General features: G+C 39.7%; 2 protein-coding genes across 4 annotated transcripts; both read left to right on the top strand.

Annotated features, from left to right (window-relative positions):
• Positions 1 to 31: 31 nt before the first annotated feature.
• Positions 32 to 13484, top strand: golga3 (golgin A3). Of its 2 annotated transcripts, none has more exons than XM_049762864.2 (24): positions 32 to 169; positions 713 to 959; positions 1340 to 1513; positions 1929 to 2041; positions 2397 to 3088; positions 3313 to 3421; positions 3758 to 4064; positions 4129 to 4331; positions 4411 to 4548; positions 5426 to 5587; positions 5789 to 6157; positions 6374 to 6451; positions 6987 to 7250; positions 7341 to 7435; positions 7688 to 7904; positions 8508 to 8651; positions 8768 to 8965; positions 9098 to 9214; positions 9352 to 9491; positions 10325 to 10457; positions 10647 to 10769; positions 10918 to 11082; positions 11409 to 11575; positions 12008 to 13484. In XM_049762864.2, the coding sequence occupies exons 2-24, from the start codon at positions 839 to 841 to the stop codon at positions 12198 to 12200; spliced, it is 4422 nt and encodes a 1473-aa protein (XP_049618821.1). In that variant the 5' UTR covers positions 32 to 169; positions 713 to 838; the 3' UTR covers positions 12201 to 13484. The 2 variants fall into 2 exon arrangements, with proteins under 2 accessions (XP_049618821.1, XP_049618819.1); XM_049762862.2 differs by having other exon boundaries at positions 1340 to 1636.
• A 287-nt stretch (positions 13485 to 13771) lies between these two features.
• On the top strand, positions 13772 to 25310 carry ankle2 (ankyrin repeat and LEM domain containing 2). 2 transcript variants are annotated; one of them, XM_049762883.1, is made up of 13 exons: positions 13772 to 14036; positions 16006 to 16455; positions 16942 to 17136; positions 17415 to 17599; positions 17966 to 18154; positions 18257 to 18379; positions 19787 to 19850; positions 20308 to 20483; positions 20587 to 20693; positions 20996 to 21183; positions 21665 to 22487; positions 23289 to 23420; positions 23924 to 25310. In XM_049762883.1, the coding sequence occupies exons 2-13, from the start codon at positions 16017 to 16019 to the stop codon at positions 24132 to 24134; spliced, it is 2832 nt and encodes a 943-aa protein (XP_049618840.1). In that variant the 5' UTR covers positions 13772 to 14036; positions 16006 to 16016; the 3' UTR covers positions 24135 to 25310. The 2 variants fall into 2 exon arrangements, with proteins under 2 accessions (XP_049618840.1, XP_049618841.1); XM_049762884.1 differs by lacking the exon at positions 13772 to 14036 and adding an exon at positions 14509 to 14670.
• Positions 25311 to 26756: the final 1446 nt, after the last annotated feature.

Below are 26756 nucleotides of genomic sequence, written 5' to 3'. Positions count from 1 at the left end.
ATTCATTCAATCATTCGTTCGTTGGTTCGTTCGTTCGTTCATTCGTTGTATTTATTTTCGCGAATATGACACTTGTGTTCCAGACATTTGTTTGACTTTACTGTTTCCAGTCGGACATATTAAAGGACGGAACCCAAACAGCCACGTAGTAAAAGGCGAAGCTGGTTAGGTGAGCTTTCATTATGATTTTAATGCATTTATTGAATTTGTCATTTTATAGTCAGCCCATGGATATTTAAATCACGCTGGGTTGAACATGTTAATTGTGATATTTGTGTGATGATTTAAAAATCTAATCTACACTCGAGCTCTCACGATCGAGTTAGCAACTTTAATGTTAGCTTGACAGGTCCCCCGCCGCAAACATATTGCTAACTTTTGCGAGCACTACAGGCTAAAATGTAGTGCATATTATTTATGGCTGCCAATTACGTCTTTGCTAATTGCACATACTAAATAATACATGCAGTTCACTTACCTGTGAGATTGTAGCAGTTGTCTGCTGATATCTATCTTAACTGCGTGTTTGTCGACTAGTGTAGTTCGGAAAGGTTCGATAGGACGAAAATTGACCATTTGCAACATCTTCAAAAGATGTTGCTAGTTTAATGGAGCATTGCTGCCACTCGTAAAGAGGCATTGCTCGAGCTGTAATATGGGACGTTTTTCCAAGTGTTACATTTGCTAAACACAGTGTGATTTTTCTTTTCAGTGCTATAGTACATCACATCCTGGATCTTGAAAGGCACCTGGTTTCGATTGTTTTGGTGCTTTTCCAATGAAGACCCAGAAATATAATCTAAAAGCTATGGACATTACAATCTAATACACTGTTCAAATGGAGATGAATACTGAGCAATCTCACAGCACTTTGAAATTCCAAAGGACTGAAAGTGAGCAAAATTTGAAGCAACAAGGCCTTGATGGGAAACCAAACACAACTAAAGGGATTCACAACGGTGAGTGCTGATGGTTTTGGAATATGATAACAAAATGTCTGCCATTGTTTGAGCTCAGTGCTCGGGGTGGGAGGGAGGCTAGGCATGCATACCTAGTGTACACAGCCATTTTTTCCAACCGTCTTGGCTTACAATGACTGGTCTTAATAATAAAAAATATATGCAATTGCACATGGTGTTTTAGTAGCATGGGGAAGCGAGGTGTGAATAAAATTACTTGAGCAGCAGAGCCCTTAAGGCCAGGGGGTGAATTAGATTGTGCTGGTGAGTGTTGTCATAGTTGCTCAGCCAGTTTGTCAAGAGAATCACATTCACTATGCATTCAGGCCCACAATACAGACTATGACTCTGTCACATTCCTTGGGACTCATTCATTTCAGGTCCCATCAGCTCGGATCTGATGCCAAATGGAGACGAAAAGTCAGAGGGCATTGGTGCTGCTGCTGCTGCTGCTGCTGCTGGGAACTCCCATGCTAATGGGTCCCTGTCTCCAAACGCCCTTCCACTTACCACCAGCCCCCCGGTCAACTCCCAAAGTCAAGAGGGTTCTCCAGGTGTGACTGCTTATCCACCCATGATGCTTGAACCTGAGCAGGCTGTTGCTGAGGTCACGGGTCACACGGGTGATGCATTGCAGTCACTCAAACTCAGTATGCCTATGCAGGAGACGGATTTGTGTAAGCATAAATTTGTTGCGTGAATGCCCCCTCTGTGCTGAGCCTGTTTGTAACCCTTTCACCAAACCCTTATTATTTTACTGGTCTGTTGTCTTTGTTCTCTGGGTAGATGAAGTCAAGTATATGACTGTTGTTCAACTTCTATAGGGTTAATTAAAAGATGTTATGGCATATTTTCCAGTTTTTTTTGCTTTAAGGGATTCAAGTTCGCCTCTTTTCACAATGCTCACATAATTTGTGAGTATATAATTTCATTAATGTTTCCTTTTGGATGAATACTCTTGCTCTGTAGCCAACCAGAAGCCTTCATTGGAGCTGGAAAATGAGGAGAAGATTCGTTTGGAGGCTCGTAGGCGTCTGGAAGAGCAGCTGAAACAGTACAGAGTGCAAAGACATAAGGAGAGGGTGAGTGAAAAGTCACTGTCACAATCAGCTTTGTTAAATATTGTTTGTACTGAATCAAATGCTGATGATATTTATTGATCATATTTATTTCAAGGGTAGACTTGAATGAACTGCTTGACTAAGCATGAAGTCAATTTTAGAAGAGGGAGCCAGCATTCCCAGGAAATGTTTAACAAAAAAAAGTTAAAAAGAACACTTTTGTTTCAAGAGGGTGGTAACGTGTAACAACCTAGTAAATGGGTTTTAAATTTAACTGAAGCATTTTCTGAGATAACGCTCTTCATTGATAGTGTACAGCAGGCTTAGCAACTTGAAAGTGGCCATATTGCTAGTATAACCACCCAATTTTTTTCAGTCCCACCGCAGCACACCAAAAAACAGACCGTTCAGCACCCTGGATCCAGAGTTAATGTTGCATCCTGAGGCTCTTCCCCGGGCCAATACACTCGCAATGACCAAGGAGTATTCTTTCCTGAGGACCAGTGTACCCCGTGGTCCTAAACTTGGGAGCTTAGGAATTCCCCCCACCAAGGAGAAGAAATCTAGATCATCCCGCACGAGCAAGATCCATTCCTTGGCTGACTATAAATCTCCAGAGGACGATGGTGGAGGAGAAGGAGGTGGAATTAAGACTGCAGACAACGCCATGGGCTCCGTCCAGTCCACTATCAGTGCAGTAGCTACTCTTTCTGAGGTCACGTGCGAGGGAGAAAGGCGTTCTGGTGTTTTGCTGCAGGTGGGGGAAAGTGTCTCTGAGGTTGATGGTGGTGACTCAGGAGCAAGGCCTGGAAATGATGGCAATGACAGTGACAGCTCATCCTACAGCAGTGCCTCTACCAGGGGAACCTACACCATGTTTTCTGCTGCCATGGACAGGCAGCAGGGGACCTACACGGTTGAGGGGCGGGAGATTGCGCCGGAGGCCATGGGTCAGTTTCCCTCCCTGCATGAAGTCTTGCAAGCAGCCAGTGATGAGCAGCATCTTCAGGAGTTGGAGCAAGAAGGCGCCGTAGAACCACGCAGCCGCAGAGACAGCTTCTCCAGCAGGTATTTCTGATGACATGCAGTGATAGTTTTTTTTTTTTATCTACATATAAATTAAAACCAGTTAAAACAATTAAAGCAGCATTTTTATTATTCTTTATTATAGACAGCTTCTCCAGCAGGTATTTTTGATGACATGTAAATTAAAACCAGTTAAAAATAATTCAAGCAGCTTTTTGATTATACTTTTGGCTTGTCAAATAACTGATGTTGTTTACATTGTTTAGTGTCTCTTTGGAGAGTTCTGTAATGGGCCACGATGAAATGCTGCAGGTGTTGAAAGAAAAAATGAGACTAGAAGGCCAACTGGAATCTTTATCATCTGAGGCCAACCAGGTTAGTGTGAAGTACTTACAAACACACTGACCAGCCACAACATTTTGGCAAAATACAATATTAGAGCATAGTTTTGAGTGAAACTGTCGGAGGTGTACTAATTATTAACAGTGTTTATTATTATTGCTATATTTTGGGGTGGGCTCCAAATGCACTGCATCATAATGAGTGGTTTGTTTTACTTCCTGTTAGTGTACACTATATTAAAACGTGTTCACCAAAGGTTCTCAATGTTTCTGACTTGTTACTGCTGTTTGCTGCAGACAGACATATTAATTGGCAAATGCTGTATCTATCATTCAGTAAACATTTTTATAATCCTGTCCTGCCCACCAGGCTCTAAAAGAGAAGACGGAGCTCCAGGCCCAGCTTGCCACCGTGAATGCTCAGATGCAAGCTCAAAAGGCAGAGGTTCACTTTAGCCAGGAAAAGCAGAATGTCCTCACAACAGAAGTCAGTACTTTGCGGCAAAGTTGTAGCCAACTAGAAAAGGCAATGGTGGAGCTCCAAGGCGATTTGGAGAGCAAAAATGCCAATCTGGCATCGTTATGCAATGACCTGAATGTGGCTGAAGACCAGTACAACAGACTAATGGGGAAGGTGGATGAAATGCAAACGACTCTCACATCAAGGGACAACACAGGTAAGCCTTCAGTGAGCAAAAAATCCAACCTGACTGTTTTTATTTATATCAATATATCATGCAGTTCAGGAAATGCGACTGCAAATGGGTGGTCTTCAGAACCAACTACAACAGGTCCAGCTGGAGCGTAGCACTCTCCAGAGTCGACTGAAAACCTCTCAAGCAGAGATTGACTCACTCCAGCAGGTCAGGCAGTGGTACCAGCAACAACTTGGCCTGGCTCAGGAGGCCCGAGTGAGACTGCAAAGTGAAATGGCTAACATGCAGGTAAATTTATTTATTTATTTATTTATTTATTTAAAGTTCAAAATGTATGTCAAACAAAAAATCTGACCTTCTTTCCTAGGCTGGCAAAATGACCCAGACTGGCGTTCTGGAACATCTGAAGCTAGAGAATGTGACCCTGTCCCATCAACTGACAGAGACTCAACACCGCTCTATCAAAGAAAAAGAGCGTATAGCTGTTCAACTGCAGAGCATTGAGGTACATTTTCTTTTCATGTTTGAACGTATGTCTGTTGAAACAGAGCAGCATATTTGGATACATCTAGACTGTGGATGTGAAGTCTACACCCACTGTTTAAATGCAAGGTTTTTGTGATATGAAAATAATTAGTTTAAAATAATAATAATAATAATAATTTCATAATGTTTTCCACTATGTACAACTCAAGTTGGGAGGGTGTTGAGAATGCGGTTGCTTAAAGTGCACGCTCTCTTATAACTGGGAATATGGTGTCCAGAATTGACAAATTTCATTCAAACTTATGTTCAATGGGAGTGAGCACACAACTGGCAGTATTTGACATTCTGTTTGTTTTTATCTATTGTTTCACAGCAGAAACTCCATTTTGTGCAGTACCCGGCCTTAAGCAATTTGCTTTGGATGCGCAGTAGTTCTCCCTGTATGTTTATTTATATAATTCGAACATTACATCTGTTAAAATGTTTCCCCTGCAGTTTTCACACAAATACTTGCACTGGTGTTTGCATTTATACCAATCAGTTTTCCCTCAAAGCTTTGTGTCCATTTTATTGCTGCTGATTTCATTAATTAGTGGTGTTGATGACCATTTGAACAGGGGTTTCGTCCTAGACTATAGCCACTGTAAATGTATGACAAAAAGATGTCATGTTGTGTATGAATTAGCATAATTGTTAGTCAAATAGAGACACCTCTGTCCAAATTAAGTAGTTTTGTATTTTTTTCCCACATATCTATATTCTGTCTGGTGCTTTTACAAAATATTGGCCAATCTGAAGTGGCATACTCTTTGACAATGCAAGTCGATGTATGTTTTCAGATCTTGTTTGATTATTTACATGATTGCGATAGGGACCTTCTGCTCTTTGTGTTGTAGGCTGACATGATGACTCAAGAAGCTGCCTACAAGCAGATCCAGGATGCAAAGACTATGGTGGAGGATGACTTGCAACACAAACTAGAAGAGTTTGAGGAAGAACGGGAGCGCTTAGTAAAATTGGCCAACACAGCCAGTAACTTGGAAATGGAACTAGAACAGGTAGTGATCTCCTTTCTTGGATCAATCCTTCATGTCTGTCTTTCAAGAGCATGTTGGTATTTTTATGTTAGTAGCTGAATTGTAAATGATTTGCTTATCCAGGCCTGTTGCACCAAACCGCGAGCTGCTATGCAACAGTGCCAACCATTTTGCCTCTGTGTTGCTCTGATCTGTGGTTCTTTTTTTGTGTGTGTTCATTAGATGAAGTTGAACCTTTCTCAGAAGGACATGCAGCTGCAGGCTCTCCAGAAAGAACATCTGGAGCTTATGCGCCAGCTGACCACCACTCAGGAGAACCTGCATACCAAAGAGCAGTCAATCAACCAACTGGAGGCTCGATACCTAGAGCTGGAAGCCCAGCTAACTGAGCTGCAGGCAGAGAGCAATAGCAAAGATGACAACATCCAGTACCTCCAGAATGAGAAGATTGTTCTGGAGGTAGCATTGCAGACGGCCCGAGCCGACAAGAACCAACTTGATGAAAATGCTGAACGGCTTGGAGAGAACGTTTTGGTGGCCTCAGATGTGTTGGATCATCTCAAACAGGAAGTGCAGGTCAAAACCAGTCAGGTGCGAAACTAATGAGTTGGTTGTGCTTTTGAGTATGATATAAGATGTATAAAGATATAGACTGAACTGAATTCAGTAGATATATAATTACTGTGACAAAACAAACATTTTTTGGTTTGTTTTATAAATCTGCAATATATTTGAGTGTTATTTATTTTTATGTTTGATTATTATCTTTCAAGTAATCTATTATGATTGGCATTTGCTTTCTTATAGATTGAAAAGCTACAGCAAGAAAATGGTTCCTTGAAAAAACAAGTTCAGAAATTTAAGGAACAATTCCAACAACAAAAGGTAACAATTCTAAATTGTCGTAATGAATATGCTACATGAAAATATTGACATAACTGTTGGAGAAAACTGTTGGTAGAATTTCACGGAAAGGTCTTCACAGCATTTAGCATTACAAGCAGAGAAAATAACGAGACTTTGTCCGTTTTTGCAAGACCCTGCTCACAAATATTGCAAGACCCTGCTCACAAAATTGTAAACAATAGGCCAAATTGAACCAGGCAATTTAATTCCCTCCAACTATGGTGTGTGTCAACAAAGTTTTTGGAAACTCTTGAAGAACGTAGAAGAGTATTTCCTACAAAATATCCCTACAAGTATTTCATACAAAATAACGTTAGAATCTCCCCTCTTGCTCATGTTTTCGTAGGAGGATTTATTGTGCAGCTGGGTGGCTGTCTCAGATAGAATAAGCCGAATTGAAAAATGACTGATGAACAATATTACAGAATGATCAGTGCCTCGCTGAATTGAAAAATGATAGATGCTGCTTAGTGCATGACGAATGAACAATATTACGGTACGTCTTCCTTCACAGGTGATGGTGGAAGCCTATCGTCGGGATGCGAACTCTAAAGACCAGTTGATCAGTGAGCTTAAATCTACGAAAAAACGTCTTCTAGCAGAGGTGAAGGACCTAAAACAAGAGCTTCTGGATGTACATGGGGAGAAGCAAAAAGGTGATTTGGAGCAGGCCCGGTTGCAGAAAGAAGTACTCAGAGTCCAAGAACAGATCAATAACATGGAAAGTCATCTGCAAGACATTCAGAGAGAACGCGACCACCTCGAAACACAGATCCAGGTAATTGTGAATTGCTGCAATTTCTCCTATGCTAAATTCAGTTAAGGTCAGTGATGTTTTTTTTTTAAGTCTTTCTATTTCCCTTCACAGTCCTTGCAGTTTGATCAGAGTCAGCTTGTAGCTGTGACAGAAGAGAATGAAAGTCTCAGGAAAAGAGTGGAGAAGATGGAAACAGAAGCCAATAAGTGAGTCATGCTTTTAATAAAGCGAAGTAACAATTAATTAAGTCTGGCCTAATTTGTTTGGGCAATGATAAGTAGTATCTCTTCAGATTTATTTCTTAAGTTAAAATTTCGTAATCAGACGGTCTATTATCCTGATTAGCGACATAACAAAGATTATTACGTTTACACACTTTAGCATGTAACGTTGCATACATTCAGTTAGGGTCATTTCAGCTTTCCCCTTGACTTAGTTTTATTATTTTCCCGAAATAGAGCAATCTCGGAGCAAAAAGTGCGTATGAAGCGGCTGGGGACAGATTTGACCAGTGCTCAGAAGGAGATGAAGGCCAAGCACAAGGCATACGAGAATGCTGTGAGCATCCTGAGTAGGAGGCTGCAAGAGGCCCTAACTGACAAGGAGACGACTGAGGCCGAGCTGGTCAAACTCAAAGCTCAGGTTTCAGATGGAGGAAACAACCACATCTTGGAGGTATAAACCTACCAAATCTGAACACTAAGGGAAGTACTTAGCGTACTTCAGTGCTGTAGTTCAAGATCTGCATGCTGACTTATCCTTATTGGCCTCTGTGAAAATTCCAATTTACTAAATGATGCTCCAAATATAGTCTTTAATTAGTTTGGTAACGTAATTATTTTTCATGTACATTTAATGCATTTAAAAACTCATTTTGCCACATGCTGTCGACTGAAAGAGGCGTGCTGGGGGCACAGGTAACGACCAATCTTGCCTCAGTGTGTGGATGTCATTGACCAAACCAGGAAACGGCTGAGCAGTGGTTGGTGGTCCTCCGCACATGTGGTGTCATTTTCAATTGACAGGAAGTGGGGAAGAAATGTTTTTAAATGTACATGAGAAATATTGAAATGATCAAATGAATTATGGATAGAATATTAACCTTTTATTGATGGAATGGCTAAATAAGTGCACTATCCCTTAAAATACAATACAAAAATATTTGTACACTCCTAATGACTTAATTGCTCTTTGGGGGAAAAAATCATCCTGTAATTGCCATTGTTAAATACAAGCATTCTAAATGTCACAATAACCTCTGTTTCTTTGTTTACCCAGGAGAAGATTGAATCTCTTCAGACTGCACTGCAGGTTGTAACTAAAAGCAAGGCAATGTTAGAGAAGGAGCTTGAGGAAGTCATATCCCTCACTTCCACAGAGTTAGAGGAGTACCAGGAGAAGGTCATGGAGTTAGAAGATGAGGTGGGCCATCAAATATGGGGGACTGTGTTAAAAGTTCTAAATATAGCACTTAATACTTTCCTGGCCTATTCCTTCTTTGGCCTCCTTAATGGCTTTGTGCATTTTTTTTTCAAAAGCTTCAAGAGTCGCGATGCTTCAAGAAGAGGATCCGAAAACTAGAAGATGCTAACAAGAAGCTCGCTCTTGAGCTGGAACATGAAAAAGGAAAATTGGTTGGACTGACACAGTCCCACAGTGCACTGCGCGAACATGCCAATATCTTGGAATCTGCTTTAGCAAAGCGAGAGGCGGATCTTGTACAGCTCAACTTGCAGGTGAAGCACTGATTGCAACAAGTGTTGTTTGGTTGGAGTATTTAATGTGCAGTGTATTGAGATTAAACAAGTGTAAAAGATGATCTTCCTAATAGTGAAATAAATTCTTCTTTCATGCATCCTCTTATTCAGGTTCAAGCTGTTCTGAAACGCAAAGAAGAGGAGGACCAACAAATGAAGCAGGTGGTGCAAACTCTGCAGCTTGCCTTGGAAAAAGAGAAAACCAAAGTCAAAGATCTTAAGGAACAGGTACAAGTTCTCCTGCACTCAGTGGGTGCCAGTTTTCTTTTAACAAGAGTATCTTGAGAGTCTTTTGGAGTTACTCCAATAGCAGTTCTCTATGCACTATGTTGAGTTTTTAGTTATTATTTAATTTGTATGTCTAGGTGGCAACGGCAAAGGCTGAAGCAGCACACAATAGGAGACACTACAGGGCTGCCATGTTGGAACTGTCAGAGATCAAGAAAGACCTTCAGGCCAAAGAAGACTTGGTCAAAGCTCTGCAACATGAAGCCCACAAGCTCCAGTATGCACACTAATTTGTTACAGAATACAGATTTCGATGGAAATGAATTACATGCAGTAAATAGTGACTCTGATGGAAATAACAGCTACGTAGAGTGGATCCTCGCTATTCGCATCGCATTCACTGAAAAAAAAAAATGAAAAAAGAAAATCCTCAAATAAGTGACATTTATCATATAATGTTGAAAATTTCCATTTATGAACTTTGCATGCAAATAAATGCCAAGCAGGGTACACCGTGCTCAACAAAAATAACGGTACAACTCATGCAATTAGAAAGCCTTGACTTTCCTTTCAGAATTTTTTTTTTTGATGGCATATTGTACTACAACTATTTTCATTATGTTATTGATCACTACTGAGATTTGTCAATCTGTGCACATAATATTTTCTAAAAATGTAATGTTTCAAAAATGACAACATTTTCTAAAAAATGTAATGTTTCAAAAATGATTAAACACTGTTTAGGCTAAAATTTAGATTTCAGGAAATCAAATTCACAAAATGATAGTATAATTCATCAAAGCTCAAAACTGGTTCCATTCAATGCAACATGTACACAAAGCTAACGGCTCAAATGGGATGTGCGGATTTATGGAGAGCACTCCATGTGGGTATTAATGGTAAAAAATAGATTTGCGTAATTTCAGGTTTGTCTAAAAGAGACTTAAATGTTACCATCAACAACATAATGTTTTAAATAAGTCACCATTGCCACTATTAGCATTATTTTCCACAGAAGTGTCATACTTCCTCAAATATAATATAAGATATATCTGCAATGAAAAGTTTTTCAAAACCTCTGACACTATTGACCATCGACTCTATCCACAGATCTCAGGATGAGAAGCATGCTCAGGAGATCTCCAGTTTCCAAGAGGAGCTGGCTGAAGCCCATTCTCGCCTCCAAATCCTCCAGAAACAACTAGATGAAGAGCTGTCAAACAAGCCCCTCACTAACCAAGAGGTAAGGAAATGATTTCATTGTTTGAATTATTTTAATATTATTGGGAGACTATTTTTTTATTATCTGAAAGAAAAACAAAGTTTTGCAGTCTACGTTTTTTACAGTTACAAATACCTAAAGTTGACTATTGATGGAAATGTGTAGCGACTAATAACACATTGTCTTGTCCAACTTCCCTACAACTCACAGGTTGAGGACCTTAAGTGGGAGGTGGAACAAAGGCAGAGGGAGATTGAGGCTCAAAAGCAGCAATTGGAGATGATGGAGGAGTGTCAGCATAGGGAGCTGGACAACCTGCAGACAGCTTTGCAGGCAAGTATTTATTTAAATGAGAAATGTCAATTCAGTAACACGATAAAACAATAGCAGGGAAAAGAGTTTGCAAAGCAGTAATTAATATCATGATCGGCGCCTATTCTTTTTCAAGCGATTGGATTTATTCTAAGTCTGTCTGTCACAGAACATAAAGATCGAGTTGGAGACCGTCCAGGAGGAGCTGAATGGTACAAGGAAGGACAAGTTTATGCTACAAGCTAAAGTGGGTGAGCTGAAGAACAGCATGAAGACCATTTTGCTACAAAACCAGCAGCTCAAACAGGACCTCAAACAGATCCGTCTAAGAAAGGTGATGCAGCCTTTCGCTTGACTTGGTTTCATTGGGTTCATTTTGGTCAATGTCGTTACTGGAATGAAGGATTCACTCGATGAAAGCATTTTTAGCATATAGTATTTAGCATGTTAGCTGCATACTGTTTTGAGTTATTGGTTCTCTGCCGATGCAAATAATAATGACTAATTCTCATTCATATCAAAATACTGGACTATACATAGAACAATAATGAACAATTGGAAAAATGTTGATTTTTGTTAGCATTTCAAATTGACAGAAGTGTGCACAATTTAATCTCTTTGAAGATAAATAGCCATTAAATTATGACATTGTTGGAACAGCAACGGATGGAGTTGAAGAGTGAAGGGACCCCATCCAACCCAGTGACGCCGGTAAAGATCCCTGACTGCCCAGTGCCTGCCTCACTTCTTGATGAGTTACTGAAACCTTCAACTTCGGTCAACAAAGAGCCGCTCAACAACTTGCACAACTGTTTGCGGCAGCTCAAGTAAGATGCTCTGTTGTACACTCGACCTGGGTTTCCCAAAATCTTTGGGTCCATGGACCCCTTACAGCAGATTAATTTTTCCAAGGACCCCATATCCTAACGCCATAATTTAAACCAAACAACCATGATTGAGTACCTCTAAATGCCATAACCTGTAGATCTTTTTTTTAATTTATTTTTTTTATATTGGCTGTGTTCCATGTCTCTCAATGCCAGGAACAAAAAGGAACAAAATATCCGCTTCAAACGCTTCAACTATTGAGGTGCAGTTGCCTGATTTCGTGAACTGCATTGCCTATACGTATATGTCCAATTTATTGCAATATATTTTGCTCTAGTACACTTATTTTTAAATCTCCATTTGAGGTGTGAAATACTGTTTCCAATGCTAGTCTGAATATACTGTGATGTTTTTCGAATTTTTTTTGTCAGGGAGGAGATGGACAGCCTCCAAAAACAGATGGAGGAGCACACAGTAACAGTGCATGAGTCAATGAGCTCATTGCCAAACACAGAGGAAGGACTGGCTCAACTGGGACTTGAAAACAACATATCTAATGCATGGAGCCCGCTGAGCAATACAGTGGTGGAAAATAACAACGAAGCGGAACAGCAGCAGTCCTAAAAGCAACTTTTTTCAGATCATAATGACAGTGGAGTTTTATCCACAAAGGTGTTGTTTAGTCAATTATTCCGTTTTTCTTTTAAACAACGGCTGTCAACATTTGGCCATTTTTCTCCTATCATCACAGGTGTGCTTTTGCAGAGTAAAAACGTAAATCAGAGCTTTTTTCATTTTGCTCTTTTATTATTTAACCTTTGTTTATACTGTTATGCCCTTGTGATATTTATTGAGCGTTAAAGAATTAGAGATGAACCACACCATTACAAATCCTAACCTTATCATTTGTTGAATCGGATGGAGCATTTCTCCAAGCACGTTTAATATAATAATATAAGCTGTTCAGGTTTTCGGCATACTTCACCTTCAAATTTGTAATTAGTATCTTTGATGATTGATTGACCATATGTAAAAAGATGTAAGCCACACTGGCTAAGACATGGTCTTCCATATCTTTGTGCCTGTACTTGGCTGATATTATTCATTCAGGATTTAATTAAGATAGTTACACTAGTGATTGAGAGGTATGCGTCTTGTCATAAGGTTATGCACACTAAACTTTTTTATTGCCTTTGTTAAAATGCAGTAGGTCTTCATTTTTATTGTAACCATTTGACCACCGGTTCTTGGAGTCTCGGTTATGTATGAAGGTGTCTTGTCGAGCATGGACTGTCATAATTTGTGTGTGTGTGGGTATGCTTACATAATATTACTATACTGTCATGGAATCTGGTTAAGTTAGTATCTTATTTTGCTGAGGGTATGTGCAAGATGTAATATATTTTCAGTGTGTAAATCTGAAAGTATGCAGGGCACTTTTGACCGACAGCATGCCCATTGATAAATATGTAACTGAAAGAAAGCAAGTAATGTTGCAACATAGTTACCACTAAAGGCAGGTGTCTCCATGTTCTTTTATTTGTATACTGTACATGTTGATGGAAGGTGACTACAGTATCACATACTAATCTTGTATGAATACTGGGTTAATTGTTTCCAGACGTTAATATATTTTGTTCTTTTTGTATGATTGTAAATTGATCATAAATGTTCAATATTGTAAAGGAAATACAAGTTACAGGAAACAATGTTTCCTGGCATTTTATCCTATTTCTAATACTAACAGTGTTAGAATTCTGCATTAGTTTATGCTGTCACACAATGGGGGAGGGTTATGTTCCTGTAGTTGGGGGGTAAGTACTTTAAGATGTTCTTTCTGTACGCTTGTTTAATTGAAAGGGAATGGCTTAAAATTAAACACAACTACTGTGTTTTGAAACTTTCAAACTTACTCATTTTTCTATAAAAATTACTGAGACTGTCTGTTGGAATGTTATTATAATAGGACAATTACCTCGCCGTAACGTTTTATATTCGGAATTTTGAATAAATGTTCCACGTATGCCATTATTTTTGTCCAGGCACCATGTTGGGCGACGATGGGTCTTTGGTGTCTGAATTTTGAATAGGTTAGGCATTTTTGTTCAGGCACCACGTTGGGCAACAGTGGGTCCTTGGTGTCTGTAATTTGAAACCATCTGGTCGCGGAGAGGTGGAGGTGGTGGTGCGCATGGATATTTCTTTTATTTTTGGGGGGGCGGTCACTTTCACATTAATTTAAATGTTTTTTTTACGTGGAACAAAAACTACACTAGAAAATAACTACGGATGAACGCGGACATCGAGGAGAATTTTATGTCGCGTTGAGGCTAACGTTAGCAGAAACGCACGCCTCAGAAAGCACACGTAACTTTAATCGTTTTAAGTCTTATTCTGGCAGTCAACTTCAGGGGCAAACTATTTACAGTATGTCTTTTGGAATGTTCTGAGAAATGTCAGGTAGGTACCTATTTTGCGTTTCAGCTCTTGAATGTTTACTTGTATACTGCTTTGTAAATGCTGTACACTCTGAAAGTTGGGAGATGGATTGATTTTGACGTATTGAACAATATACACATTACACAAAAGCTTACATTTTTGAGAGAAGGAAAATAAAAGCTATCATAAATCAAAGCTATTTAGACTTTAAAATGGAGTGGGGGAAAGTACAATTAACTTATCCAGCACGATCCCCGATTTTTACTGTACAATCGTTTACGGTTTTTGATACGTGCTCTACATATGAGCGTTTCATCGTGTTTCAATTAATTTAGTGTAAGGACGAAAATAACACCGAAAAAAACAGAAACTAAATGCCAGTATATTCGCTACTATGGGCTCTAAATACCGTACATAATTACGATAATATTGTTTAAATGACCTCTTAATGTAAATTGAGTATATACATTTTCAAAATCCAAACGATAGGGAACGCAACATTAGTGCTGTTGAAACTGAGCATGCGCAAAGTACGTTGTAAACAATGAGACGAGACTATCAGACCCTCCTCAGCTTTGTGTCTGTCCACCACTTTGTGTATAAAACTAACGAGGACTTCCTAAAGCTCATCGTAAAATGCAAAACACGTTGCTCTGTGAGTATGAGTAGTCGTTTGTTCAAAGATGTCAACAGATGCACTTTCGTTTTTATCGCCATCATCACTCCGAAGACGTATCAAATTTGGACGTTGCAGCCTGAGAAGCCTCATATGACAGTTGGGTGTGACAGCATGCGACGAATAGACTAATCCATCCGTTTATTGCAACAAATCTGTGTTTGTGTATAAAATTATGTAATGCACATATATTGATAGTCTCCCCAGATTGGTAACGTTTTTGCTTATTTTGACCAGAATTTCATCAGAGCCGATTCTACTATGCTAGCCAAGCTCACTATACGGCTGCAAACTTGCTAGCGCAGGCTAGCTGGACGTGGGTGCTTATTCTTTTTGATCGATAATAGGTTGAATATACCAGAAGGTTGAAAGTGTCTTAACGCCTCTATTAGGGAGTGATAGTAATGACAGAAAAGCAGATAAGCACTTTGCTAAGAGTGTGATCGATGTGTAAGTGTACAGTTAGGTGGCAAACCTGAACTAGTATATGGCTGTAGAAAATTGATAGCAATTGTTATGCAAACTTCCAGTTTTATGCTGTATTGAACTCGTATTCAAACTTCCAGTTTATTTGTTATTGCTGTATTCAAATCAGATGTTATCCTGGTCAATTTTGAGTTTTCTTTTGATTCTCTCTTTTTATGATTATGGTAGTATTATAAGTAATAATGTAGATTGTGTGTCTGGCAGTGAAACCTTGGTTGTAATCGAGACGGGACCAGATAAGAAAGATTGCTTAAACCCGCTTCCCTTTTCGACAAGTCATGTAAAACAAAATGTGGAATGAAGTTGTAATAAGTGTGTTGTACTTCCCGAAACAAACAAAATCAAATCAAAATCAAAAAATTTAATGTGCTTATGTTTATAAAATTCTCTATTTGCTGTTAATTGCTGTGGGACTAACTGATATGTTTGGAGCCTGACGAACTCTCACCAAAATTCATAGACGCTGTTGAAAAGTTACCAAAATGCTTTTTTCATGGCTTCTGTGGAATTGGTGTCAAGAATCATTTAAACTTGCTCGTATAAAACCTCGTGTGTTGCTAAAGTAAAAAGTCCGTTCGGAAGGTGCATACTCATTGCATGTGTGCTGCTAGAATTATCAAGCCTTTAGGAACTATTTCTTATGTCATAGCCCTGCATGTGTTTGCAAGCTAGAATTTAACTTCTTGGCTGAATTTTCTGGCGTGCGATTTAGTGATTATTTTGTGGAAAGTGCACATAGTCATTTGTATTGTTTATTGGTTGGATTTACAAATCAAGATAAATTTATTGGTGTTATTGATTGCTGTTTGCTTGTCTTGTGTTTTCCAGGGGGCTAAAGCATGGAGGCAGTTTTAACCAGGCTGAAGGGCCTAACAGCGGATGAACTTCGCGAGGAATTTGCCCGGGCAGACCTGAGGTGCGTCGCCATCACGGCCTCAACCCGATCTATCCTTGAAAAGAAGTTGGCGCGCAAGCTCCTTGAGTCAGCTAGTGATACCACTGAAACGGACAAGAGTTCCTCTGCAAGGGATGCAGACGACGTGACTTCAGCAGCTGACCGTGACAAACCTCAACCGTGTGCCAAGACAACTGTTGCAGCAAGCGGCAGCCCAAATGAGGAACTGGACTTTGGTTATGGTGTGGGACTCAACCCGCCAGAGGAAGAGGAGATCTCTAACTCTCTATCCAAGATGAAAACACCTTCAAAAGCAGCACAAGTATCCCCAACCTATTATTATGGAGTATGTCCTCCATTATGGGAGGACATGTCACGAAAAGGTAAGAAAGTCTTGCTTTTTGTTTTTTGGAGACAATTGCGGCTTGTCCCATATTAGTATCTTATTGTTTCACTCTGTCATCTTCGCCATACATTTTTCACCTGTGTTGTCTATGTCCAACCTTCCCATTTGGACACTTCCTTGTTGCACAATTACTAAATGTATTTAGTGTTTTGGAAAAGCGGCCTTACGACCAGTCCCATTTAAAGATAATCACAATGCCTGTTCATGTTACCTCGGTGCAACTCAACACGTTTGTTAGTTACGAGAATGTGCTTGCAAGCATTGACGTACTCTCTCTTTGAGCATTAGTATTTGTGCCACTCTCCCATAAGATGTCAGTGTCAATGTTTATATTTTTCAAAAACTCCGTTTTGGTTTTGTTTAGTGTCAGGACAACCAGTTAACATTCAAGAACGACTTCACACATAGCTGAAATACACATGACAATAAACAAGTACTCATGCGGATTATGGTTTGCCCATAGAAAGAGGACGTGTGTATGAAGATAGGAAAGATGCCCTTCAAGCTGTAAAGGCGATAAAGGGATCACGTTTTAAAGCCTTTTCCAACCGTGAGGATGCTGAGAAGTTTGCCAAGGGAATCTGTGACTATTTCCCCTTTCTCAACAAATCCATGGCATGCGTATCTCCTGTTGAACCAGGCCAAATCATCAGCAAAGGTACAGTCTGTAAATCAGTATTTGGCTGAATGCTTTGTAGAATTGCAAATCAAACCAAAGTGTCAAGCAGAAGTTTCACTGTCTAGTTTTGATGAATATCTGTGAATTCCAAATAACCTTTCTATTGCTGCTTTGTTTGGCCCTCTGTTCACATAAGTAATATAAATTGGTTTTATTTAAAGGCAATAATTCATCCGTAAACCTGGATATACTGGTTGTTTAATCTAGCAGCTAAGGAGTGCTGGCCTCTCACTCAGTTGTCTTTCTCCACACGCAAGACACGATGGAGGTGGATACCATTAGCAGGGAACGGGCCAACACTTTCAAGTGCCCACGCACCCAGGACCTTACGGCCAAGCTGAGGAAAGCCGTGGAGGAGGGAGATGAGAAGGAGTTTCATGCTAGTGTCTGGGGCAACCCGCGCTATCTCATTGGCTCAGGGGATAACCCCACTATTGTTCAGGTGAGTTGTGCCCATATGAAACTCGTTATTTTCAACCTAATCTGTTTACCAACACTTTCTGGAATGTCTGTAAATTTTGAGGTTCATTGAAAATGAAGCTCACAGCCATGCTTTCTTGGATCTTGTTTTGTGCAACAAGAGCCATTGCCAGACTGTTCGAACATGTTTAGTTGCAATCAAAGTGTCTCGGTAAATTAAAAAATAAAAATTACCTGTAATTTTACCGGTATCCCAAGATTTGTTGTCCTTGTTGCATATCGAGTGGTTAAATTCCAGTTGAATGAGGCTAGGTAAATGCTGTTTTAGATTTGTTTAGAAGAGTCAAAATAATCATCTTCAGAGCATTTGATTGTAATGTGTGCTCAGGAGGGCTGCAGGTACAACGTAATGCATGTGGCGGCCAAGGAGAACCAAGCGGGCATTGCCCAACTTCTCCTGGATACTTTAGAGGACCCAGCGTTCATGCGCCTCATGTACCCCGATGACCAAGAAGAGACGCTGCAGAAGCGCATTCGTTACATTGTCGATCTTTACCTCAACACTCCAGATAAGGCGGTAGGTTTTTTTTTTTTCTCTCAGCCTATCAAAAAACAAAGAAGATCACAGAATTTGTTTCTGCCTGTGCTCACACTGTATTGTGCTGTATGCCTATGTCAGGGTTGTGAAACGCCACTCCACTTTGCCTGCAAGTTTGGATGTCCAGATGTTGTCAACGTGCTGTGCACGCATCCTGACACAGATAAGAACTGCAAGAACACTGACAACCAGAAGCCTTGTGATGTATGTGACTATTCAGAATTGTATTCCCTGCCGGTTTTAGTCACAAGCCAACAGAATAGGTAGACATACAAAGTACACGGCATTTCAGCGAATCCTTAAAAACTCTTAAACGCCACTGAATCCAGGAATTTAAAAACAAGGCCATTATTGTCATTTTTCAAATATCTTCAGTGGTAACATGTTAAGTATGATTTTACGATTGCAAGTACTTTCAAACTTAAAAAATAAATTAACTTTCCTTTACCGAATGACTTGAGGCAAACTAGAATAATCTTGATAGCAAAACCACCAAAATAATGATGAGGTTTTAGTCTGGATTGAAGAGTAGATACATGTCATTTATGTACAGTTTGGGACATCGCATCTCTGGCCATGTTGTAGTACTGGGCCATTGGAATTAGAATTTATTTTTTTTTTTTTTAAAAGAAGAATTGCAACGATAATTGAGTTTTCGTGCATGTTTAGACCTTTATCTGTGGTCCTTTCTGAAGGTATCTTGAACAGCACATCGCCATGCAAACGTTTTTGGGTCACTCTTTATAGCTTTGTGTTTTAGTATGATCTTTCAGTCTTAACACTGTTCTGGTAGATCTGGTTAGCCCGCTAAATGGCAATTGTCAGGGAGTTGCCCAAAACCCCTTTTCTCAGGTTTGAAGTTTAATTGAGCGGCACGATTTTGAGAAACGTCCTGAATGAAACAACTGGTCCAGAGTGCTCTTGTTCTCAAAGAGTGGTGTATTTTGGTTCATCTTCAGCATGCCAATAACCCTAAACACACAGGTGCAATATAAAAAGTGTTACTTGGGGACAACTCTGTGAATGTCCTTGAGTGTCCCAGCCAGAGCCCAGGCTTGAAATTGAATGAACGCCTCTGGAGAGATCTGAAAAAGGCTGTACACTGATGCTCTCCTTCCAACCTGATAGACCTTGAGAGGTGCTTAAAAGAGGAATGGGTAAAACTTGTTCAAATAAAATGTACCAATCTTGTTCCATTATAACAAAGTAGATTTGAGGTCATAATCACTGACAAAAATGCATCAACAAAATCAATATCGTGTTCTGTATTAAATATAATGTAAGCATCTTCGGGTCAATGAAAAGTGCTATATAAATTGAATTTTTTATTATTATTGTATTGGAATGAGGCTTTATTAAAGTGGGGGAAAAATACTCTAAACTAACTATATACTGTACGTGTTTTCAACTGAAGCAAAGGGGTGCCATTGTGGAGCACTCTCGTGTGCGAGTTTGAGAAGTTCTGACCTTAGGGCTAGCTCTCCAAATGTTTCCAATCCCTGCTGCACATTGTTGACTAAATTTAGACAAGCATAAGCACTAAGCCAGCAACAGATGTATTGTAACAGCTGTCTGTCTGTATTATGAATTTTCGTTTCCCCCTTTCCATAGATTATTTGTAGCAGAAAGAACACAAGCCAAGAAGTGAGAGAGAAAATAAGGGACTATTTGGAGGGTAAGAGCAAACACATTTTGAACAATTTATCCAATAATTTAATGTCCATGCTAACATTTTATTATTTTTCAGAAGCCTGGCTCAAGACGGGCAATGTATTTAATGTTGTGAAGTAGAAATTGCAGTCTCCAAAGACAAAAAATGGATTGAGGACCAAAACATAGTGTGTCAACTGTCAATACGTCACACTGGCCAGAGTAGCAGGATGACATCAGCACATCATGTTGCTATCTTTAAGCTAGCTGACCTCTAAATACGCTTGCATTTTCTTTTTTGAGTCTTTATCTATTGAACAACGCTGCTGCAATTACGCACAGTTAAAAGAAGGTAAACAATAATAGAGAAATGTAACATTATATTTAAATAGATAATACTCTGTCAAAATCCTGAGGTGGAAGAACAAAAGATCACTGGGAGGATTCTTCTGTGTGACGCCATCTTTCTGCTCATTCCACAGACCGCTGCTACATCCCCTTGCTTAGGCCAGCCGATAACACGTCACAGCCTATCATAGGTGCCCCGTGGTCGCCCGAAGCCTCAGAGAGTCTCTCGCTGATCCAACGACATGCAAAAAGCCCGCTGGATCCACTGATGGCTGTCACAGCTTTTGCTGGTCCACTGAGTCCTTCTAAAGTAAGAGTTGCCTTCACTTCTAATTTGCATTCACTTCATTTGTTTCGGAAAAATTGTCAAATGTAGTATCATACCAAAATGACAGTATAATCGTCCACCTTAGGCGGGGGATTTTCGACGTTCCTGGAAGACCCCACCTCGGAATCGAGCAGAGCATTTCCACAACATTCTTAAGTCGGATCCTGACCGTGGTGCAGAGCGGGTTGGCAGGTAAGACAACATTAGTAATTGTACAACTGTACACTGTGCGTAATTCTAGTTGTTAAGTCATTGTGGTAGTCCTTTCATGCATTCAAGCTGGGGCTAATCCATGTGTTGCATGTTTATTTTTCGCTCTACAGTAGAATTCTTAAAAGTACTCGGCTCGATATTGATAGCATTCAACTGTTATGGATGAGTTGTCATTTGAATATTGGGTCCAGTAGAATAGAATGAAATCAAATCAAAATGTGTGCACTTTTTATATTTATTTTCTAGTAACAGTCTCAGTAATTAATATTCACATCCTACAGAGATTTGGCTCACGAGATGGGTCATCCCTGGGCAGAATACTGGGACTTCCTTGGCAGTTTTGTAGATCTGTCATCAACCAAGGGACTTCAAAAGCTGGAAGAGTACCTGCGTAAGAGGGATTCCTTTCCACATACTTGTGAAGAAGGGGAAAATGAGACCAGCAACAGATTTAAAACACCTTCCCCAGGTACTTTTACATGTTACTGTTAGAGAAAACACATTGGTCACAAAAAGGGAAAATACACTATTCACTCAATTACTCCAACCTAGGATGTTATGAGCATGGAAGCATGAGGGGCTGGGCACAAATGTGGTGTTGTGCCTCACTCATTTCCATAAAAGCATTTCAGGAATCAAGTGGTGCCTCTCTAGCAATGACTCTGTTTGTAGTTTGTAAACTTGAGTCTGTGAATTGAGTATATTTCTGCCAAAATTAATGGCACCACTTTATGAATTGATTACATCTGTAGTTCTTTGCAATTGCACAACTAATTGCACAGAAATGCAAAGTTCTACACGGCTTTAGAACTTGAATGGAACACAACTCACATTTTGTCATCGGCAACAACTGAACCTCTCCTTATTCACTTTTTTACTATATTACAATGAAGCTAGCAAATGCTGGACTTTGGCATTCTCTGTCTTTGAATGAACGTCTGTGCTTGCAGGGAAGCCCAAGAAGTTCTGCAACTCCATCTCTGTTGGTGCCTTCTTGGACGAGAGTGAGGACATCAGCCTTGAGGAGATGAAGAATAGGCAGAATGCAGCACTTACTTGCATCACCTCCTCCGCCGCATCCTTGGACAACCTGAAAGGTGCAGTGGGAGGTCACGACTTCCACATCATGCCAATGGGATTGAAGTACCGTGGAGGCGACCTGATCGAGACGGCAGCCGAGCAGGATTTGCTATCACCCGGCGTCTGCATAAATGGGGTGTGCTCCTCCCCAAGAGATGGCATTTCCAATGGAGACACCATATGCCCTCGGAGCTCGCCATCTACCTCCAGCTTACTCTCACCCATCTCCAACCTCTCGGTGGAATTTGAGCGCATGTCGCTACAAGAACTGCCGGACAACCCAGATAGATGCAGGGAGCGAAGGAGCAGTGGCGGGAACCGACACCGAGACACCCTTGACTCCTACGGCTCCTCCATTAGCGTAGACCTGGGCGCTGAGCTGAAGCGGCTGTCCTATGGTCACACCACCAACAACGAGGCCCTGAAGGAGGCTGACTCAGAGGAACGATGTGGCGGCAGCAGCTCCGATGAGTTCTTTGAGGCAGATGAGGACAGCCTCGAAATGATGAGCAGGACAAGGGGGCTGGCCTCAGGGGTGCGCAACTTGTGTGCGAGGTCCAAATCGTGGGATCATGGCGGGAGAGACTTGAGCAGCTCGGGGTCATCAGGATCCTCCTATAAGTCCTTGGATAATTCTCATGAGTTCCTTCCTCGGACCCCACCTCACAGTAGAAGGGGACTCTTCATTGATGGGTGAGTATCTCTATTTGGGGGCTTTTCTTTGGAGTTACTTTTTATTTTGTTTTGACTGTTGATTTAAATCCAGTTAATTTTAATTAGATTTTACAGAAAATTTGTTTTTATCATTTTTTATTTTCATGAAAAAGCTTGATTTTGGTTTACCTTTAAATAGTTTTAGTGGGTTTTTTTTTTAAATATACAGAATATTTGATGAGTACAATTTAAAAAAAAAAAAAAAGGTAATGCGTGATAAAGTACTACAATTGTCATTCGTTTGGCCTTCCTTCTGTAGGTACGGATGTACAGCAATATTGAAATAAACAATGACAACACCAAATAATATTGATTGGCAAAGACAAAGGACATGTTCACCATAATTAGAGTTAGTTTTGTAGACGTAAGAATGTCGTTTAAGTTACTTTTATGAAAAGCATATTTGCTTTTATTTCATTTGCAAAACTGTATTTGTTAATAATAGTAGGTTGAGGCACAGGATATACACTGAAATAAATAATTTCTAAGACGCCTGGTTAGAAAAAGGGGAAAGAAATCAACCACTTTTTTTTTAATTTTTTTTTATGCTTGCTCGATTTTTGTGTTTTAACAGCAAGTTAACAATTGTATCAAGTTCGCTGTGGCCATCTAGTGGCAGAGTGTCTTAAGCCGACTCGTAAGGCGAATTTTGTCGATCAACACAACAAAAATTGAATGAGAGATTTCCCTGTCCCATGAAGAGTCGTAAATAGGTTTTATTTACCGATGATTGAGGTGTCACAGATAAGAGGTCAGCCATATTGTCTGATGTTTTCGCAGGGATTCGCCTACCAAGTTGGACCGGGATGTGTTGGCAGCAATCGGCGGTGTAGAGCTGGATCTAAAAAAATTTCCCAGTATTCACAAGTGGATGAGCACAATGAGGTCCTACTCTTCCTCAGACATGAACAGGTTTGTACGCGTAGAGGTGTCCACATTAATTGATTAATCCACAACAAACCAATTATCAAATGAATCGCCTTCATTTTAATAATCAAGTAATTGTTCAGAGCATCTATTAACCAAAGATTGTCCTAATCTTTCAATTTCAGGCTCTCAAAAGTAATTGTTTTCTCATTTCACATCATTTCAGCAAATTCAACAAATGTCTATTTGCAGTTCTTTGCAAACTATTCAATTTGTGTTGAAACACTGTTGCACAAAAAATTTTGAATATTGTATTTTAAAAAAGTAAGTTTTCTTGAAAAAAATAGTTATGGTTGGGGGTGGTTGTCTGAAAACATTCCAATTATTCTCCTATGCTGAATGACGTTTGCATCGACTATTATAAAAATAAGAGTGAAAACATAATTTGCATAATAATTTAGACCGTGGTGTTAGATAGTGTTCCTCAGTAAGCCTTTTACTAAAAGGAACAAGTATTCTAAAAATAGAATGTTGACCAATGTGTCCAGTTGGCCGAGCCCCGTGGTGGTAAAACAGCGACTCAGGGTGCAGCATCAGACACCCGGCTCGCCGTCTGGCATCCTCACGTCTCCCTCGGGTCACTTCAGCCCCGCCCGCCAGGCCGCCTCACCGGATTTCAGCCCCAGCCGCTACAGCCCCGCCAACGTGAGCTACATCCAACGCCTTCGCCTCAAGCGCTTGAACAAGTCGTCGATTTAAAGGGTCTACTCCACCGCCACATCATCCTCAACCTCCCATAACAAGCCTAAATTAAAGAATGGAAGAGCCTAGAAAAGTTCTATTATTGAGCTGCAGCACACACAATATTTTAAAAACAAAAAAAAAAGAAACTTCAGTAATGAGTGTACTTTCTCAGTGCAGACCGTGGATGTTATCTGTGACAAGTGTGGAGCACCTGCCCAAGTCGATGTTTTTGGATATTATGATTACAAGCCACACTCCCCAAAGTCTGTAACAAAAACACATTTAAGTGTGGGGTTGTCAGCACTAAAAATGTTCTTATATAGAAAAAAATATTTTTTGTGTATGTTGGTCAGTAGCACAAAAATGTTTTGTTTTTTGATGTTAAACCAACTGCCATTTCCTGCATTTTCCTCAGTTCAGTACTTGCCTTAATGTTCAAAAGTAATGGACTCCTTCTGTCCTTTTGGACACATAATCTAGCTCACATCTGGACATTACTGGCTGTAGCAACACAGCAAACCCAGGAATACTGAATGAATCTTCCATGCTTTTATTTGTTCAATAAATGGAGTTGTTTTTAATCTTTACTCAGTGGATTCAGGACATCTTGACTTTTCCTTTTAGAAACATTTTCTCATGGTAAAATTTCAAGCCGCTTCCTATGGGGGACTAACACACGGACACAGGGGTCAAGTGTTATATTGCAATAAGAGATCAGAAGAAAACTTTTAGGACTGGCAAGTTGAAAGTTGATAACTGTCACACATTTTATTCATTAGTTTTGAGAAGTAATCTCTGGCTGACACAAGTGTGACATTTTTTCACCTCCAATATATGTTCTTATTGGAGGAAAGTAAAAAAAAAACACAAAAAGATACCTGCCATAAGACAGAAAAAACATTTTGATTTAAAAAACAATTTCCACTTACACTTGATTTGTTCTGAATGTAATTTTTGGTGAACTAAACCTTTCTCAAAGAGCACAAACAACTTTGCTGAGGTCATCATGCTTGTGCTCTCAGGTTAGAAGAGGAAATATTTTTCTCTGAATGTTTCTGAATGTGTGGAGTGTTTTAAATGTGCCCCTAAAAACGTCAACCATGCTTCTTGTGCTTTTTGCATTATCTCTCTCTCTGTATGTCAAGGACGTGTTTGCTTTCAAGTAGTCAATAAAACATCACTCCTACTTTACTTCTATGATCTTTTCAATGTGACAAATTGCTTAGTGACAAATGTTTGTCATTGTTTTACTCATCCTGACACATCAGACCGTCCAGTGAATATTGTTGCAACCGTTTTCAAAAGAGATGATCCATAATTCGTCTTGATCAAGGTGCAAGTTTGATCTGCTACTACAGGAAACATTTGATTGAAGCTGTTGCTGCAAAATGAAGATGACCCACTTATTACAGAAAATCTCAAATTTCACAGCATAACTTTTTCACCTTGCACTGTGATTTTTACATGTGTGAGGTTACAACATAGAACACTCCCTTGTCATCTGTCTGTACCGTCGTACAAAACTGCTTTGAAAAGAGATCTTACGGAGGCTACAAAAAAAGGTTCCCCAGCCTTATGGCAGGGGGTGCTAGTGATCCCGGGATGCTTCATGCGTCTACCTGTAGAATAAGATATCTCCAGTTCAAATTTACAGCGAACAGCTGAGGAGCTGTCGTTCATTTGTTTCGTTTTACATTCGCTTTTCTTTTTTTTTTTTTTTTACCCTGTTTTTACATTTCGTTTTACAATGGAGGATTACATATCCAAAGGATTTTCAACTATGGATTTTCGGTCGAAGCAGGAGGTCATCAGTAAAGAACTCCGGAGTTAAAAGGTTTGATTAGGACAACGGGACTACGGAACGAAGTGGTACGCACGATCGAAAACAAGTTTTGATTTCATGTGTTTTATTGAGTGTTTTTATGTGTGAAGACTGCTGATATGAGATTTTAATTAAAATAGTTCAAATTAAATAATGAATAAACGTCACCGCACGTCACTGCAGCTAACAGTCAGCTATTTAATTATGCACATGTATTACCAAAAATTATTTAAAATTGTAAAAATTAAATAGTATTGCATAAAATATGATTATATCAAATATTTACTTTACAATTATTTTAATTTTTCTCAATAAGGAACAGAGTATTTACACTAAATAAAATTTTAGAGAAGTAAAAAAACAGCTATCTGCATCAATCATACACAAATATTCAATTGCTTGAGGGTCATAGTCATCATCTTTTAACTAGAGAATCAAGCTTGGATCTCAACACAAGTAGCAGGTTGAATTTTTGCCAACTGTGCTAATGAATGTTTGTACAGGTTCAGTTGCAATGTTCTTGTGCAAGTTATATGTTGAGCCTGATCCACTGAAAGAATTTTTAATCTCGTGCACTCACTTGGGCCAGAACAGGTATGTCCAAACCCAGTCAGTCCTCTGATGCCACTGCCCTGCATCTTTTAGATGTCTCCCGCCCCTAACACATCTGATTCAACTGATCAGAATGGTTATTAGGCTTCAGAGCTTGCTGATGAGCTGATCATTTGTAGTTCAGAGTATGTTACTTCTCACTAACTTTCACTCAGTATACTGTCTTCCTTTCTCTGTTATCTTAAAAATAATGTCAAAAAAAT

The sequence above is a fragment of the Syngnathus scovelli genome, chromosome 3 (assembly GCF_024217435.2).
Source record: "Syngnathus scovelli strain Florida chromosome 3, RoL_Ssco_1.2, whole genome shotgun sequence".
Classification (NCBI taxonomy): Eukaryota; Metazoa; Chordata; class Actinopteri; order Syngnathiformes; family Syngnathidae; genus Syngnathus; species Syngnathus scovelli.
This window is presented reverse-complemented; position numbering and strand designations above follow the sequence as displayed.